The 19361-nt window shown below is 33.2% G+C and overlaps 2 protein-coding genes across 2 annotated transcripts; both read left to right on the forward strand.

The window, feature by feature from the left end:
• Positions 1-1304: 1304 nt before the first annotated feature.
• Positions 1305-5418, forward strand: LOC149558919 (L-type lectin-domain containing receptor kinase IX.1-like). The gene is made up of 2 exons (XM_089831118.1): positions 1305-1540; positions 4098-5418. Exons 1-2 carry the CDS (start codon positions 1305-1307, stop codon positions 5416-5418), a joined length of 1557 nt encoding a protein of 518 aa, XP_089687244.1.
• Positions 5419-17059: 11641 nt separating this feature from the next.
• LOC149558920 (L-type lectin-domain containing receptor kinase S.4-like) lies at positions 17060-18598 on the forward strand. The gene is made up of 2 exons (XM_089831119.1): positions 17060-17714; positions 17841-18598. The coding sequence occupies exons 1-2, from the start codon at positions 17060-17062 to the stop codon at positions 18596-18598; spliced, it is 1413 nt and encodes a 470-aa protein (XP_089687245.1).
• The last annotated feature ends 763 nt before the right edge of the window (positions 18599-19361 follow it).

A 19361-nucleotide genomic window follows, 5' to 3' on the forward strand; every position in this document is an offset into this window, starting at 1 on the left:
TTGGAACTATTATACTGTTGCCATCCTATGAATATGTTTTTGCTACTATTCTTGATTTCCTCTTCATGCCCTCTTGACTCCACATGTCATATATAGGCTTGTTTCTCTTCACAAGAGTGCACATATACTTACAAGTCAAGCTTGTTAAATACTCCTATTGTCTGAGACTATAAAGCTTAACACATAGAAAATAATATTTATTTACAATATGTGTAATTCTAGTTTCTATGATATTACAATTTCCTTCAGAGGTCCTACTGATTCCATTTGTCCTTCCTCATTAATACAACTAAATTGGTATGCCCCTAAGCTTCCATTAACATTTGCAAGAACCATGCGATCTTGAACAACACTATAGCCATGATTGTTGAACAACACTGTAGTTTCATCCCTAGTGTTCTGCAGCATGAACCTTTCCTATTCCAAGAGGCTCATTTGTACTTCCATCATGGTAAATTTTTAGTAGATTCATGAATGCAAGCTATATTATATTCTATTATATTATATTACATTTGAGACCATGTATTAAAGTTTACAATTAAAACAAGTTTAAGTTCCATCTAATTTGTTTCAACATCTATGTGATGAGCATGCAATCTTGAGTGCAAGATGTAAAGCTACCAAAGCCTATCACCATCTATCCACATGCAAGTCTCAAGTCATCATCAATGTTCCTACTCATTCAATCAGTTTGCCTTCCTCCCTTCTTGTATCTCTTATTTGTAAAACCTTAGACTATTATTTTTCCTTATTTTAAAAAGTGCTAGCTCAATGGATGAGCCCCTGCATTACAAGCAAGGGATGGTGGTTCAAATCCATCATGCCTTAACATGAATTAATTAATTATATATATATATATATATATATATATATAGAACTTATTATTTTCATACCATCTTTTCTCTAACTATTTTCAAGAAGAAAATAAGCGAGATTAAAGATGTTTCTATAAAGAAAATACTAAAATCATCTCTAAGACACAATAATAGTGTTGTTCCTTACTGTCTTTCTAAGACAATAGTCTAAGACACTCACTTAAAGACAATACTTAAGGCAATACACAACTTTATTTTTGTCTCCATTTACAACAATTTACTCAAAAATTATCTCCAATATTATCTTAAAACCCCCCTTCATGTTGTAGTGATCACCCAATGTCCTAATCTTTAAAAAAAAATTCATCTTCTATTTTGATCAAAAGAGAGGGACCTCATCTCCTTCAAGTGCTCTTGTTTTCTAGGAAATTCTGGATCATAATATTAGAGAAAACAAACTCACGATGTTATACAGAAAATTGGACGTTTATGATATCTGGCATTATGTGGGCCATGCCTATTCGCCTTGAAAAGACTAAACTTGCGGAAAATTGCAACAAGAACCGCCGAGAATTTCAATGTATTCGATGTGTTTCTTTAGTAATGCCCAAAGGCATTCCACAAAAAATTCTGTCGCAGATGACATCGAAAATATTTCTCTTGCACGCTCTTCATGATATGTCAGCGTCAACGAAGACCTCAATGCGTTTCGTCGAAGTTTCATCGTGACTAGCAATTTCCCAAGGCTTATCCGTCACAAAACAATAATGAAATTTAACGCAACACGGAGAGGCCTATCTGTTCGTTGGTAGGACAAAATGGAATCATCCGACCAACTGTAAGAAATGCTTAACTTCTATGTGTTTTCTAGGAAATGCCGAATCATAAAATTAGTTAGTTATCTAGAGAGAACAAACTAACGAGGCATTTAACGTTTTGTAGAAAAAACTCCACTTATATGCTCTCCACCGTCTTGTGCACCATGCCCGCTTGCCTTCATAAAGACTAAAATGGAATATCAAATGAGAAGCCCATGTATTTCACAATTAGTTTGTACTTCGTTACAATATCGACAAGAATTTCCACCAAGAATTATACGTTGCTTGATATCATTGCATATAGAGCATGACATTATTGGAACTATTACACTGTTGCCAGCCTATGAATATGTTTTTGCTACTATTCTTGATTTCCTCTTCATGCCCTCTCGACTCCACATGTCATGTACAGGCTTGTTTCTCTTCACAAGAGTGCACATATACTTACAACTCAAGCATGTTAAATACTCCTATTGTCTGAGACTGTAAAGATTAACACATAGAAAATAATATTTATTTACAATATGTGTAATTCTAGTTTCTATGATATTAAAATTTCCATCAGAAGTCCTACTGATTCCATTTGTCCTTCCTCATTAATACAACTAAATTGGTATGCCCCTAAGCTTCCATTAACATTTGCAAAAACCATGCGATCTTGAACAACACTATAGCCATGATTGTTGTCAAGTCTTCCCTCATTTTACATGTTATCACAAGTACCTACAAGTAAAATTTCATCCAATTTAAAGTAAAATGCTGTATGCATTATCTTCAATTCCATTCCTAGACTTCTTAAGATGTCCTTATGATGCACCTGCATCATAACTTCATGAATCATTTCTACATTTGATGTTTTTTCCATGCTTAATGTCCAATTTTTTTAATAATTTGAATCATTGTGCTAAGATGGGAGCTCTAATTTTGTAAAAAAGTAGGCTCCATGAAGATCAAAAAAAGCTTTTAAAGTAATAGCGCAGAAGAAACTAAAGAAAAGAAAAGAATTCTTGTAAGTAAAAGGATCCTAGCAACCTGTGCAAAGGAGAAGAAAATACATGTCAATTGAAATACAAGAACTTAATCATTGATAATGAGGAAAATTTTTCCATAGAAAGTCAAATTATGATATTGCTAAGAGGGTTTTACAATATAATCATTTGTTAATAAAGAAGGCAAATTTTAAATTCTAGAAAAACTGAGAAAGATTTAAGTTAGAGGCCTTTCCTTATAGATGATCATATTATGATTTATGATGAATCCATAAAGGCTAGATTTCTTTTCTTCTCTTAATATATATCGATAGAGAAATCTAGAAACCCCTTGGATCCATGTATTTGGGGTCCCATTATAGGAAAAAATAGGAGATAGAATAGTAGCCCATATGGTTGCTCCATATGCTGGAAAGATCATGCTCTTTCGTAGGAAACTCGTGTCCAAAGGTTTCAAAAGAATGTGGAAAACATTTAATGTTCTTTTACATAAAAAAATGCATTTTATGGTCCTAAAACAACTTAATAAGTCATTTTTGAAATGTACTTATGTTCTTTTTCCTTATTTGTATGACAGTTAAACACAATAGGCTGATTGTATGTTATCATTGGCTGGCCCATCTTGTCCATAGTTAAAGAAGCTTATTTTATTGTTGTGAATCCACTGCATGTTGTGTAGGGGGAATGATAATGTCAAAATCGTTGGTAGGCCAAAATGGAATCATCCGACCAACTGCAAGAAATGCTTAACTTCTATGTGTTTTCTAGGAAATGCCGAATCATAAAATTAGTTAGTTATCTAGAGAGAACAAACTAACGAGGCATTAAACAATTTGTAGAAACAACTCGACTTATATGCTATCCACCGTCTTGTGCACCATGCCCGCCTGCCTTCATAAAGACTGAAATGGAATATCAAACGAGAAGCCCATGTATTTTACAATTAGTTTGTACTTCGTTAGAATATCCACAAGGATTTCCACCAAGAATTATACGTTGCTTGATATCAAAAAGAGTTTTCTTGGGCTCTGATCTCTACGTCCACGAAGAGCTCGATGAAATCTGCGGGCCATCCAAGGTCCATCCCGACTAACCAATCGGCAGGTCCTAATCCTGTAAGATAATAATGAAGAGAGAGGCCTATGTGTTCGTTCCTATCTCGAAATGGAATCGGCTGAACAATTGCAATAGACTTCTTCCTATGAAAGGCACTACAAAATATAATTGCTCACAAATTACCCTCAGAGACCCTCTAAATCACATATTAGGATGGCTAAATTCACTCACCCTACACGGGCCTTCCTTTTCTTAACCTGTGTTGCTCTTTTCCTATTATCATCGCATGCAGGAAACGTTACTTTTAGCTTCCCTCCTCTAACAGGTATAGAAAGGAAAAATGATGCCACATATCAAGAGAGTAATCAAGGAGCCCTGCAGCTTACATGAAATGAAGCATCAGGGAACCTTAAGAACAGTTCCGGCTGGGCATATTATACTGACCGTATTCCGCTATGGAATAGGTCTACTGCGGCTCTGGCCAATTTTTCAACTTACTTTCAATTAATCATAGATCTGAACAACGAAATATACGATAATCATGGAGATGGACTTGCGCTCTTCATGGAACCATTCGAACTGGAACCACCAGAGGACGCTTATGGTGGATTTCTTGGCTTGTTTAATGAGGAAAGCTTTAAACAATCATCTTATCAGATGGTTGCTGTGGAGTTTGATACATACAACAACGATTGGGATCTTGATGACAATCATGTTGGGATCAACGTCAATAGCATTTTTTCGAAGTTGAGTTTTCCGCTCAATACATCTAGTCTATTCAATCGCTCTACAGACCAAAATCTCACAAACGCGACATGGGATGCCTGGGTGGATTATGACGGTGTAGAAAAGGTTCTGCACTTCTTTCTCTGGTATAATTCTTCTAAACCCAAAATCCCTCTATTTAACCACACAATAGATCTGAGCAACTGTCTACCAGAGTACATCAAGATTGGCTTCTCGGCTGCCATTGGAGAGTACACAGAGACGCACACCGTAAAAGTTTGGAATTTTACTTCTAAATATTCGTGGGAAGTCGGACCTCCTGGTGAATTGCTTAGAAATGGCAATGCAAACAGATTTTCTGTGAAAGTTTATTTGATATGCGTGTTCTTCGTTGTTGTGGTCCCATGTGGCTTCATAGTTGTTCGCTGGTGGCAGTATTTCAGAAAAAGGGGAAGAGAACGTAAGGCTAGGGAAGAGAGCGATCCAGAGCTCTGTTCTCATGGCCCCCGAAGCTTTTCCTACGCCGAGCTCAGTGCCGCGACAAGAAATTTCTGCGAGAAAGAAAAGCTTGGACAAGGCGGCTTCGGCAGCGTTTACAAAGGAATCCTGCCCGGCATAGGGGACGCGCTGGCTGTGAAAAGAATAGCTCAAGGATCGAGACAAGGAAGAAAGGAGTATGTCTCCAAAGTTCAAACAATCAGCAGGTTGAGACACCGTAATCTTGTGCGGCTTTTAGGATGGTGCCACGAAAAGAGAGAGTTACTTCTGGTCTACGAGTACTCTCCAAATGGGAATCGGGATAAACACATTTTTGGGGAACAGGAGGATACGCTTGATTGGAGCCGAAGATATAGTATCGCCTGTGACATTGCCTCTGCTCTTGTTTATCTCCACGAAGAGTGGGACCAGCGTGTCGTTCATCGAGACGTGAAGGCAAGCAACGTAATGTTGGATTCTGATTTCAATGCCAAGTTGGGTGATTTTGGTTTGGCGAGACTGATGGAACGTGACTAGGAGGATTCCCATACGATCATGGTGGCAGTCACGCGGGGGTATGTTGCTCTAGAGTGCTACATAATAGGGAAAACCAGTCCAGAAGCTGACGTGTACAGCTTTTGGGCGGTTACACTAGAAATTGCCTGCGGAAGGTGGCCGATTGATCACAGCCTTGAAGAACACAATTGTTTCCCTTTTCTTGTCAACATCTATTGCATACTGGACCTTCTCATGTACAGACCACTTTCATTCGTAGATAGCATTCCTGACAAATATAACACATCTGTGGCATTTTCAAGCTATCTAGTTGTTGTCGAAACTTCATTTGAGATCTATAGAAATTATCCTTAAGAAATACAATTGGGTTTTGTATATTTTCTCTATTGCCTTATCTGCCTAAATTTATCCTATTTTGGCTTGTAGGATGAGGTGTTTCAGGAACACGCTCTGTTGTTCTTCAATTTTCATTCTGGTGACTCATTTCCACAACTACAGGTAATGCTTGATTGTACCTCTCACTTGATTCAAAATCAACTTCATGTCTCTGTTGTGTTTCAAAATTTAGATACTTCATCGGATGTTCGTTGACGAGTAATTCTATCCCTATTTTGTAATTCCAATTCTTGTCTTAGACATCCTACCCTTCCTCTAGCAGAATTTAGTCATCGGATTTCATTTTTCCTTCATCTTTCTTCTTCTCTTTCAGCTTGTGTCATTTGTTCTTGTCATCGTCTACGATACTCTCTCTGGTATTCTCTCTGGTATGCTCTTTGTTGCTCCATTTGGTATTGTCTTCTTTCTTGATCTGATTGGAAATTCATACTTGATTTATAAATTTGTAACCAAACATTAAAAAAATAGTAGATTTAGTAAATTATTTTTTATAAAATTGGTTTAAAATATCACATTAATTTAGTGGCATTGTACTTTAGATAAGATAGATATTTATTCATTTCTAATTAATAGTTTAACAATTCACAAATACATATAGGAGGAACTTTTTTGTGTAGATAAGATCTACAAATATACTAAATACCAAATAGTCTTGTATGTATAATACTAAATTTATTTAAGACAAACGAAAAATAACATACGTTCATCAAAATTGATAAGTTGAACAAACAAATTAATTAAAAAAAATGATAATGTCAAATAATATGACTCCTAGATTTCATTATAGTGATGCAAAACATGTGAAATTCATCAGTGAGGAAAAGGTTATTTTCGCCATCCATGTGCTCTTCATCATAGCAGATGTCTTTCATAAATTCAAAGAACCCAAATGATTTCTTCCATGAGTCATGAATTTCCTTTGTATATTGTCCCATCTAAAAGATTTGAGAATCTTGGACACCTTGAACATGAAAGCTCGCATTATGAATTTCATCTGTAATTTTTTTACAAGACTCAGAAATGATTGTTCCCAATCTATCCAAATAAGTTTGAACAATTTGGCTTAATTGCACCAAGTCGTTTGGAAGAAGTGAGCTTGTGATAGTGTTCTCAGAATTATTTTGTTGAGCATCCATAGTTAATTTTTTTCTGATATCTATAATGTAAGGATAAAAAATGGTCAGTATCAAAATGAAAGGAATTAAGCTATGCATATATAGCAATAAATTGGTATTTGAAAGAGAAGAAGATTTGTTTGATTCTTTCTTATTGCCATAATTCTACAAATTTAATTTCTTTTAACAAAAAACTTATATCTTCTTAATATTACTTATATAATTTTCTAATCTTTGATTTAAAAATTTAATAGTAAAACCTAACTTCAAATATTAAGGAGAAAATAGATAACATTTAATGAAATTTTGTTTTTTATTTTCTTCATATTTTGATAAACGTTAAAATTGAGATTTATAAGTAGAATAAAATTTATAAAAATTAAAAGACATTCTTAAATATAAAATTTAAATTTCTTGATGCATCATTTCATTTAAATGTGTATTAATCTTTCAGACTTAGTTGATAGATCTAATTGAACTTTTCTAATCTATTTTAATATAAGATTGAAATTTATAAATTTGAGAAAATTTGAACAAAATGTTAGAGATTATATCAAGGCCTAAGACCTACTACTTACATACATCACAAGACAAGGTAGAGACCATGTAGTTTCTTACCTGCATCATGAACTTCATGAATCTTTTCTACATTTGATGTTTTCTCCATGCTTAATGTCCAATTTTTGCTATAATTTGAATCATTGTGCTAAGATGGGAGCTCTAATTTAGTAAAAGTTTAGGCTCCATCAAGATCAACAAAAGCTTTTAAAGTAATAGCATAGAAGAAACTAAAGAAAAGAAATGAATTCTTGTAAATAAAAGGATACTAGCAACCTGTGCAAAGGAGAAGAAAATACATGTCAATTGAATTACAAAAACGTAATCATTGATAATGAGGACAATTTTTCCATAGAAAGTCAAATTATGATATTGCTAAGAGGGTTTTACAATATAATCATTTGTTAATAAAGAAGGTAAATTTTAAATTCTAGAAAAACTGAGAAAGATTTAAGTTAGAGGCCTTTCCTTATAGATGATCATATTATGATTTATGATGAATCCATAAAGGCTAGATTTCTTTTCTTCTCTTAATATATATCAATAGAGAAATCTAGAAACCCCTTGGATCCATGTATTTGGGGTCCCATTAGAGGAAAAAATAGGAGATAGAATAGTAGCCCATATGGTTGCTCCATATGCTAGAAAAACCATGCTCTTTCATAGGAAACTCGTGTCCAAAGGTTTCAAAAGAATGTGTAACACATTTAATGTTCTTTTACATTAAAAAATGAATTTTATGGTCCTAAAACAACTTAATAGGTCATTTCTGATATGTACTTATGTTCTTCTTGCTTATGTGTATGACAATTAAACACAGTAGGCTGATTGTATGTTATCATTGGCTGGCCCATCTTGTCCATAGTTAGAGAAGCTTATTTTATTGTTGTGAATCCACTGCGTGTTGTGTAGGGGGAATGATAACAAAACCAAGTAGAAAGAAAGATCTACTTTATATTATGCTATTAGTCAAATATCTATTTTTAAAATTGGCATAGATATGCTAGTTTATAAGTTTGGACATCTTAAAGTGACACAAATTTTTTTGAAGATGAGGTAGAAAAGACATCAATTGCTAAGAAAAATTTCTAGAATCAGCATAGAATGCTTGGATGAATGTATTGCCCAAAAAAGCATGACACAAGAGATTATATCAAGGCCTAGGACCTACTTCTTACATACATCACAAGACAAGGTAGAGACCATGTAGTTTCTATTCTAACAAAGTTTTTAAGAATTATTTTTTCATAAATTTTTTTCTTTAAAAATACATAGCTAAAGGATACCTATAATTTTAAACTTTCTTTTATTATCAAGCAATAAAAAATTATTTTCCCATATGTCTATTCTCAAAAGATGCATAACAACAATACAATAATATTGATCAATCAATATAACATGAAAAATAGTATAATCTAAAATTTTATATATTAAAAATGATCTATCTATTAAAAAGGTTACTACTCATTAATAAAAATTAATGTATCATGCATTATAAATATATAAATTAATTATAATTGTACATGTGTATCTATGTTTATTTATCTAAACTTGGATGTTTGATAAACTATATAATGGATTGGTTTCAAATCAATTTTCTATTTCTTAAAAAAACAAATGCTATTTTTATCAAAGAGTTTCCTTAAAGTATTAGATTTAAATTGCTTCATGATGTATAATGAGCTTATCTAAATTATTCTACTACTCTTTAATATCATGATATTAGTTGATAAAACCTATAATAGTATAATGAGCTAATCTCAAATCCATTTACTTTTATTTAATAGTACAATAATAGTTCATAGGACCTATAGCATATAATTAGTTGATTAAAAATTATTCCACTTTTGTTGAAAATCTTAATAATAGTTTGTAGGAGCTATAATTGATATAAATCTCATCTACTTTTATTTAACAGCATGATAATAGTTCACATGACCCATACTATATAATTAGTTGATCTAAAATCTATCTACTACTCTTCAACATGATGATGAACGTCACAACAAGAACCCCTGAGAGTTTCAACCTGTTCGATGTTTTTTGTTCGTAATGGCCAAAGGCATTCCACGACAAATTTCGTAGTGGATGACATCGAAAATATTTCTCTTGCATGCTCTTCATATCTCAACCAAGACCTTGATGGAACCTGCATGTCGTCGATGTTTCATCATCACTACCAATTTCCAAGGTCTTATCGGTAAAAAAATAATAATGAAATTTAACGCAACACGGAGAGGCCTATGTGTTCATTGGTATGCCAAAATGTAATCACCCGACTGACTACATTAAGAAATGCTCAAATTCTATGTGTTTTCTAGGGAATGCCGAATCATAAAATCAATAAGTAAAATAGAGACAACAAACTAATGAGGAATTTAACATTTTATAAAAATGACTCAACTTACATGCTAACCAGCATCTTTTGCACCATGCCTGTTTGCCTTCAAAAAGACTAAAATTTAATATCAAACAAGAAGCCGACGAATTTCACCGTCAGTTTTGTACTTTGTTAGAATATCCACGAGGATTTCCACTAAGAATGCCATATCGCTTGATATCGAAAACACTTTCCCATCTTGTGTCCCAAGATTAGAGTTTGGCAAGATGAGTGGAATATTAGTTGGGAGGGTTTAAAGATATTTAGTCAAATGTTGCAAAGTGAGCAATATCGAGTGAAATTTTATATTATATCATATAAGGACGAGGTGCTCAATATTATATGTGTATCATATGTGTTTTAAATTTTAAAAGAGTAAACAAGATTAGCATTAAAATATCAAGAGCACCATATTGTTCTAGAGTATTTTCTCTTCCATCCGAGATATCCAAATACAAATAACAAAGAGTGATTGTCACTGTATCACACCTTTTAAGCTATATGACGAATTCTAGATGATGCACTCCACAGTGGATGGTTAATGTTAAACTCCATGATGTTCCAACTAGGTAGTGAATCCTCCATCAGTCGTTGCATATATCTATGCACTTAATCAACTCTTCTAATACATTCATCCTTACTCTATTATTACAAATCTAAAATCTTTCTCTAGCTAAAAAATATGATATAGTGCAATACATTTGAAAAGATGAGAAATTTTTTAATGGAGAAATCACAATATATATAAACTTGCCTGCCACCAAAAAAAAATACCCTATACATCACCGAACCTATAGACACTGAGACAGACAATAACATAAAAAAGAGTTTAAATAAATGGAAAACTACAACATCACGTAACAGTTATCCTAATGGTTGAATAATTTTGGAGTGGCATGAAAGAAATAGCCACCACAAATAGAATAAAAAAATCTTCATTTTTCAAATTTAAATAACAGAAACCAATGACTTAAGAATTCTAATCATAGAAAAACCAATGTAATCACCTCTCCTTTATCATAAAATCTAAAGACTGCACTATGAAATGGGGGAAATCATACCAGATTTAAGCTCTACTACCATAGATATCCTTAACAAACCTAATATTTGTACAACTTAACACACAATCTCAATGTGGAAGTGGGAGAAAACCTTGCACAAATTTATCTACAAATTTATATTTCAATAATCTGTCAAAAACTCACAAATTTGATGACAACAAAAAATTACAGATAACTTTTGATAGTGACCCCAAAAGGAAAAAAAAATATGAAATCAATTTTCACTTTTGTTTGCAAGGAACTTAAAAATCATCGTAGACTCTAGAATAGATCCAAAAGGTTTACAACAATTCACGAGAAATTTAGGAACAATCCAGAACTATAAATGGAAAGGCATTCACCCACGACAATTGTAACTATAGTATTAAATGTCATATTTAAAAAGTATTAAGTAATCTTACATTGTCCTTGCATTTCAGTTGTCTATTTTATCGTTCCCGTCCACTCTAGCCTGGGCTATAAAAAAAACATTACAATGTGTTAATAATTTTAAACTGTCATTTGTTCATTGGTTGGAATAGTATTCTTTTAAAATTCTTAATAGATAAAATATAAAACCCCTAGCAAAATGCATACGGACTAATGAGAAAATAAGAATAATTAATAAAAATGAAATTAAAAATATGTATGCACTACATAATAAAGGATAAATTTTATTGATGTGTGATATTGCTATCAAGATTTAACTGTGTAGTTTTTGAGTCAAACTTACAGACCCATGTTTCATGAGTAGTGATTCAACATGAATCCATCCCTCACTAGAATAAATAGAATTCTTGGTTTCTGAAATTAATAACTCTGCATATTGTAGGGAAAACTATTCTACAATCTTTTTGATGGACGTTTTTCGTGTTTCACTTTTAATTTTTCATAGTATCCTATTTGGTAACCATGCTACTTTCTTATAGTTTTTCAAACCCATTGAACTAAATAGAAAATAAATTAAATCGATGTAAATTCTCTCAACTCATTAGATTTTTTGTATTTTTGCATGGCTCTAGTAATGATTTACTCTACAAAGAAATCCCTATATATCTTACGCCAAAACTTGCAATCCATCGAGTAGTCTCTTGAAGTGTAAATAAATGCTCATATGATGATAATATTTTTGAAAAAAATGCAATATATTTTGTCGCTCATTTTAGCATTTGACAAAATATATACATGCTTAGGTATGTGCATGGATTTCAATTTGGAATTGCTTAAGATTTGTTTTTTAATTATTTTTTTCCTAGTACACAACATCAAAATATTTACAAACATGGCAAATTTTGAGTCTATTATAATTCAATTTTGTGCATTTTGCCAATAAATATTTTCCAACATCAACCCTCTATCAAAAAATTATGCATGCATGTTGACATTTTCTCAACTCACTCAATGAGTACATTTTTGTTTGCAGATTCATAATTTCTCACATTTTGGGGCCCTATTCTTACAATGGTAAGGGATAAAAGTAGCATTGGGGACCTTAAATTACAAATGGAACAACAAACAAACTAAAAAATAGGTTTCCTCTTGTCTTATATTGCCTCAAAATAAAATAAAAAATAGATTTTCATTTGTCATTAAATGTTGAATTTTTTAAAAATTGTTTATTCGTAAATTATTTCTAATTATTGATAATTTTTGTAATTTGGATAAATAAATGTAGATAATTTTAATAATCCTTATAGGACTTAGATTAGTCTAGTTTAAATTAAATATTTATGTCCTAAGCTAAATGAGTAAAGATATAATAATTGAGCTTGAATGTTTGACAAAGATATAACTATGTTATTGGCATGGGCTTTTGAGTATTGTAGCTGGTAGACATCAATGGAGTTGTCTTTTTCTCAACTGATACGTTTTATGAAATCATTGCATATAGAGCATGACACCGGAACTATTATACTGCTACATCCTAAGCTAAATGAGTAAAGATATAATAATTTAGTCTAAGACATTCAAAGTAAAGGTGTAGGTGGGAGCTTGTATGTTTGACAAAGATATAACTCTGCTATTGGCATGGGCTTCTGAGTGTTGTAGGTGGTAGACATCAATGGAGCTATCCTTTTATTAATTGATATGTTTTATGAAATAATTGCATATAGAGCATGACATTATTGGAACTATTATACTGTAGCCAGCCTATGAATATGTTTTTTCTACTATTCTTGATTTCCTGTTCATGCCCTCTTGACTCCACATGTCATATACAGGGTTCTTTCTCTTCACAAGAGTGCACATATACTTACAAGTCAAGCATGTTAAATACTCCTATTGTCTGAGACTGTAAAGCTTAACACATAGAAAATAATATTTATTTACAATATGTGTATATCTAGTTTCTATGATATTATAATTTCCTTCAGAGGTCCTACTGATTCCATTTGTCCTTCCTCATTAATACAACTAAATTGGTATGTTGCTAAGCTTCCATTAACATTTGCAAGAACCATGCGATCTTGAACAACACTATAGCCATGATTGTTGTCAAGTCTTCCCTCATTTTACATGTTATCACAAGTACCTAAAAGTAAAATTTCATCCAATTTAAAGTTCAATGCTCTATGCATTATCTTCAATTCCATTCCTAGACTTCTTAAGATGTCCCTATGATGCACCTGCATCATGAACTTCATGAATCATTTCTACATTTGATGTTTTTTCCATGCTTAATGTCCATTTTTTGTTATAATTTGAATCATTGTGCTAAGATGGGAGCTCTAAGTTTGTAAAAAAGTAGGCTCCGTCAAGATCAACAAAAGCTTTTAAAGTAATAGCATAGAAGAAACTAAAGAAAAGAAATGAAGTCTTGTAAGTAAAAGAATCCTAGCAACCTATGCAAAGGAGAAGAAAATACATGTCAATTGAATTACAAGAACGTAATCACTGATAATGAGGACAATTTTTCCATAGAAAGTCAAATTATGATATTGTTAAGAGGGTTTTACAATATAATCATTTGTTAATAAAGAAGGCAGATTTTAAATTCTAGAAAAACTAAGAAAGATTTAAGTTAGAGGCCTTTCCTTATAGATGATCATATTATGATTTATGATGAATCCATAAAGGCTAGATTTCTTTTCTTCTCTTAATATATATCGATAGAGAAATATAGAAACCCCTTGGATCCATGTATTTGGGGTCCCATTATAGGAAAAAATAGGAGATAGAACAGTAACCCATATGGTTGCTAGATATGCTAGAAAAACCATGCTCTTTCGTAGGAAACTCGTGTCCAAAGGTTTCAAAAGAATGTGCAAAACATTTAATGTTCTTTTACATTAAAAAAATGCATTTTATTGTCCTAAAAAAACTTAATAGGTCATTGCTGATATGTACTTATGTTCTTCTTGCTTATTTGTATGACAGTTAAACATAGTAGGCTGATTGTATGTTATCATTGGCTGGCCCATCTTGTCCATAGTTAGAGAAGCTTATTTTTGTTGTGAATCCACTGCGTGTTGTGTAGGGAGAATGATAGCAAAACCAAGTAGAAAGAAAGATCTTATTTATATTATGCTATTAGTCAAATATCTATTTTTAAAAATGGCATAGATATGTTATTTTATAAGTTTGGACATCTTGAAGTGACACAAAAAATTTTGAAGATGAGGTAGAAAAGACATCAATTGCTAAGAAAGATTTGGAGAATGAGCATAGAATGCTTGGATCATTGTATTGTCTAAAAAAGCATGACACAAGAGATTTCAATAGAGAATACCTAGACCAACACATTGTCCACAAAGTTATGACACAAGAAAGTTCAATGGAAGACTTTCTAAAAGAAAATGGGATCAAACACTCATTTCGCAAATAGCAAGCTTGGATTAGGAATTAAATTATGATCCAACAATTCATATTTTCTAAACTTGGAGTACAAATACATTGTAAAAAAATATAGCATGATAGCCTTGGTATGCTTAGGATAACCTATACAGTCAACTAAGAGAAACTGAAAAAGTTGACTTTAACACTCAAACCATCTAAAATCAATCCTTATTGTTTTGTAACTATATATAATTATTGATGACTATTTCTTTTGTAAATTTTTGGTTTTATTAAATCAAGCAATGGAAATTAATTCCTTGAATTTCATGCTTGTTTAAGTTTTAGCTACTATGATGGCTTTTTTTATTTGGATATCCATGTTTAAAGCTTGGTTGTAGACAAATTCTGTAGTAGCATGTTTGCACCATTTGTTGGAAGGTCAACTACTGAATTCTAAAAGCCTTACCTCTACATACTAGATAGACATCTGTATGCTAGACAATAGTCTGCCTTGGTTAGTTAAGCATGGTGAGCTTGTATTTTACTGTAGATTGTAGCATTTGATCAACAAAACATTTATGCATTTTACTTATATCCCATTCACATTTTGTGTCATAATCATTATTGAAAGCAAGAATACCATATTGTTCAAGCCAATGGTAAGACAAACTCTTGACACAAAGTTTGGTCATTACTTGACTTGGCTTTAATATGTTGAGGGGAAGCACATAGTACAGGTGGTTCCAAGAAGAACCTCTTATAGAATTATCGCATGAATAAAGTATGAGACAAATCTCAAACCACATTGTGTGGTTCTTTTACATTTCCTCTTATTTTCATAACTAGTGGTTGGTCTAAGTAAACTTTGTGTAGATCATTTACAAGGTCTAAGTAAATTTTGTGTAGATCATTTAGGGAGGACCTTGACTTGCCATCATTTCTTATGCAAATAAGTTTAAATTTTTTTTCCACTTAATTTTTTTTTAGAATATAGTAAAAACCAATGAGCCCTTAATCTTCCAACATTTCTTTCAGTGAGTCTATTCTTTTCTTATATATTTATATTTAAATAGAATAATTCAATTGTCACCATGGAGCTTCTCATTACATGGGAGACCGTCATTCCTTAAGGAGAGATGTGATAAATATTCCTCATGTCATTCCCAATCAAAGAGAAATAGCACTGACCCAAGCTTATTCTGATCTATCTAGAAAAAATAGTGTCTAAGTATCACAATCCTTCCATCACACCCCATTAACCCCGTCAACCAACTTTCAAAGTTATGTCAAGCCTTAGTGCCCAAGAATGTCTCCTCTTCTAGCTCAATAATCTATGCCCAATTTTAACTTAAATAGCTCAATGCTCTCTTGGAGCTATTTGGAATTTGGTAGATTCATGGTAGTGAGCTCTCCAATGAAAAGACTTCCATATGCTAGGGCCATAAAATATCTTCTCAAGACTACTGCTCACCAAAACACTATATTTTTTTAGGTATAAAGTTTAAACTGTGTGAAGCCTTTTAGTCATGAATCACTATCTCTATCTCAAGTCGGTATATAAATTATTGAGACTTGCCTTAAATTATGCAAGCCGGTGATCCCTACAATGACCATAAATGTCTATAGAGGCTAGGGAATATGGATGCTATTAGAACTACATATAAAATTGATAGGAAAGATCCTAGCTTAGATGTTGTGAGTGAAACAATTGTAGATTCATCCCTAGTGTTCTCTAGCATGAACCCTTCCTATTCCAAGAGGCTCATTTGTGCTTCCATCATGGTAAATTTTTAGTAGCTTCATGAATGCAAGCTATATTATATTCTATTTTTTTTGTTGAGGAGCTCATCAACCTTCCTATTCTAGATTTTTTTATTTCACTGAAAAGCATAGATGATCTTATAGTAACTCGCTTAAGTCTACAATCTCTCCATTCTATTGCTCTTCTTGTGAGTTAGAGGTAAAAGTAAATAAATGTGGTATGTTTTTAGATTATACTACAACAAAAGATTAGTTGAATTGATCTTATTGGGTGATCTCTTAGGATGAAATATTGTGGAGCTGGGTGGATATATAAAGTATTAAAAAGTGTAAACTATTTGATTTACATTCAAGAAAATGGCTAGAGTTTCCGAGCTCATGAATTAGACAATATACATGGGTGGTTCAATAAACATGTTGGAATCAGAATGATTTTATTAAGGTACACAAACTTGAAGTTGTGGGTGTTAATATATTTCAAGTTTTCATTATGGATTTTTTTTGTTCTATATTATTTAAACAAAAGCTATCTAAGTAGATGCTTTACTTTCAACTTTTTCAACTTTAAGCTCTGCCCAATTTTTCAACTTACTTTCAATTCAATATTGTTCTGAACAATGAAATATACGATAATCATGGAGATGGACTTGCGCTCTTCATGGCACCATTTGAACTGGAACCACCAGAGGACGCTTATGGTGGATTTCTTGGCTTGTTTAATGAGGAAAGCTTTAAACAATCATCTTATCAGATGGTTGCTGTGCAGTGCGGAGTTTGATACATACAACAATGATTGGGATCCTGATGACAATCATGTTGGGATCGACGTCAATAGCATTTTCTCGAAGTTCATTTTTCCGCACAATACATCTAGTCTATTCAATTGCTCTACACACCAAAATCTCACAAACGCGACATGGGATGCCTGGGTGGATTATGACGATCTAGAAAAGGTTTTGCACTTCTTTCTCTGGTATAATTCTTCTAAACCCAAAATTCCTCTATTTAACCACACAATAGATCTGAGCAACTGTCTACCAGAGTACATCAAGATTGGCTTCTCGGCTGCCACTGGAGAGTACAGAGAGACGCACATCGTAAAAGTTTGGAATTTTACTTCTGAATATTCGTGGGAAGTCAGACCTCCTGGTGAATTACTTAGAAATGGCAATGCAAACAGATTTTCTGTGAAAGTTTATTTGATATGCGTGTTCTTCGTTGTTGTGGTCCTATGTGGCTTCATAGTTGTTCGCTGGTGGCAGCATTTCAAAAAAAGGGGAACAGTCAAAGGTAAGGCTAGGGAAGAGAGCGATCAAGAGCTAGACGAATGCTGTTCTCATGGCCCACGAAGCTTTTCCTACGTCGAGCTCAGTGCTGCGACACGAAATTTCTGTGAGAAAGAAAAGCTTGGATAAGGCGGCTTCGGCAGCGTTTACAAAGGAATCCTGCCCGGCACCGGGGAGGCGCTAGCTGTGAAAAGAATAGCTCAAGGATCTAGACAAGGAAGAAAGGAGTATGTCTCCGAAGTTCAAACAATCAGCAGGTTGAGACACCGTAATCTTGTGCGGCTTTTAGGATGGTGCCTCGAAAAGAGAGAGTTACTTCTGGTCTACGAGTACTTGCCAAATGGGAGTCTGGATAAACACGTTTTTGGGGAAGAGGAGGATACGCTGGATTGGAGCCAAAGATATAGTATCGCCTATGACATTGCCTCTGCTCTTGTTTATCTCCACGAAGAGTGGGACCAGCGTGTCGTTCATCGAGACGTGAAGGCAAGCAACATAATGCTGGATTCTGATTTCAACGCAAAGTTGGGTGATTTTGGTTTGGCGAGACTGATGGAACGTGACCAGGAGGCTTCCCATACGACCATGGTGGCGGGCACGCGGTGGTATGTTGCTCCAGAGTGCTACATAACAGGGAAAACCAGTCCAGAAGCTGACGTGTACAGCTTTGGGGTGGTTACACTAGAAATTGCCTACGGAAGGCGGCCGATTGATCATAGCCTTGAAGAACACAATTGTTTCCCTTTTCTTGTCAACATCTATTGCATACTGGACCTTCTGATGTACGGACCACTTTCATTCGTAGATAGCATTCTTGACAAATATAACACATCTGTGGCATTTTCAAGCTATCCAGTTGTTGTCGAAACTGCATTTGAGATCTATTAAAATTATCCTTAAGAGATACAGTTGGGTTTTGTACATGTTTGTTTGCAGATTCATAATTTCTCACATTTTGGGGCCCTATTCTTACAATGGTAAGGGATAAAAGTAGCATTGGGGACCTTAAATTACAAATGGAACAACAAACAAACTAAAAAATAGGTTTCCTCTTGTCTTATATTGCCTCAAAATGAAATAAAAATTAGATTTTCATTTGTCATTAAATGTTTAATTTTTTAAAAATTGGTTATTCGTAAATTATTTCTAATTATTGATAATTTTTGTAATTTGGATAAATAAATGTAGATAATTTTAATAATCCTTATAGGACTTAGATTAGTCTAGTTTAAATTAAATATTTATGTCCTAAGATAAATGAGTAAAGATATAACAATTGAGCTTGTATGTTTGACAAAGATATAACTCTGTTATTGGCATTGGCTTTTGAGTTTTGTAGCTGGTAGACATCAATGGAGTTGTCTTTTACTCAACTGATATGTTTTATGAAATCATTTCATATAGAGCATGAAACTGGAACTATTATACTACTACGTCCTAAGCTAAATGAGTAAAGACACAATAATTTAGTCTAAGACATTCAAAGTAAAGGTGTAGGTGGGAGCTTGTACGTTTGACAAAGACAGAAACCAAAAAATCTTCATTTTTCAAATTTAAATAACAGAAACCAATGACTTAAGAATTCTAATCATAGATAAACCAATGGAATGACCTCTCCTTTATCATAAAATCTAAAGACTGCACTATGAAA

The sequence above is a fragment of the Cupressus sempervirens genome, chromosome 5 (assembly GCF_028749045.1).
Source record: "Cupressus sempervirens isolate cs-2001-9-10 chromosome 5, ASM2874904v1, whole genome shotgun sequence".
NCBI lineage: Eukaryota > Viridiplantae > Streptophyta > Pinopsida > Cupressales > Cupressaceae > Cupressus > Cupressus sempervirens.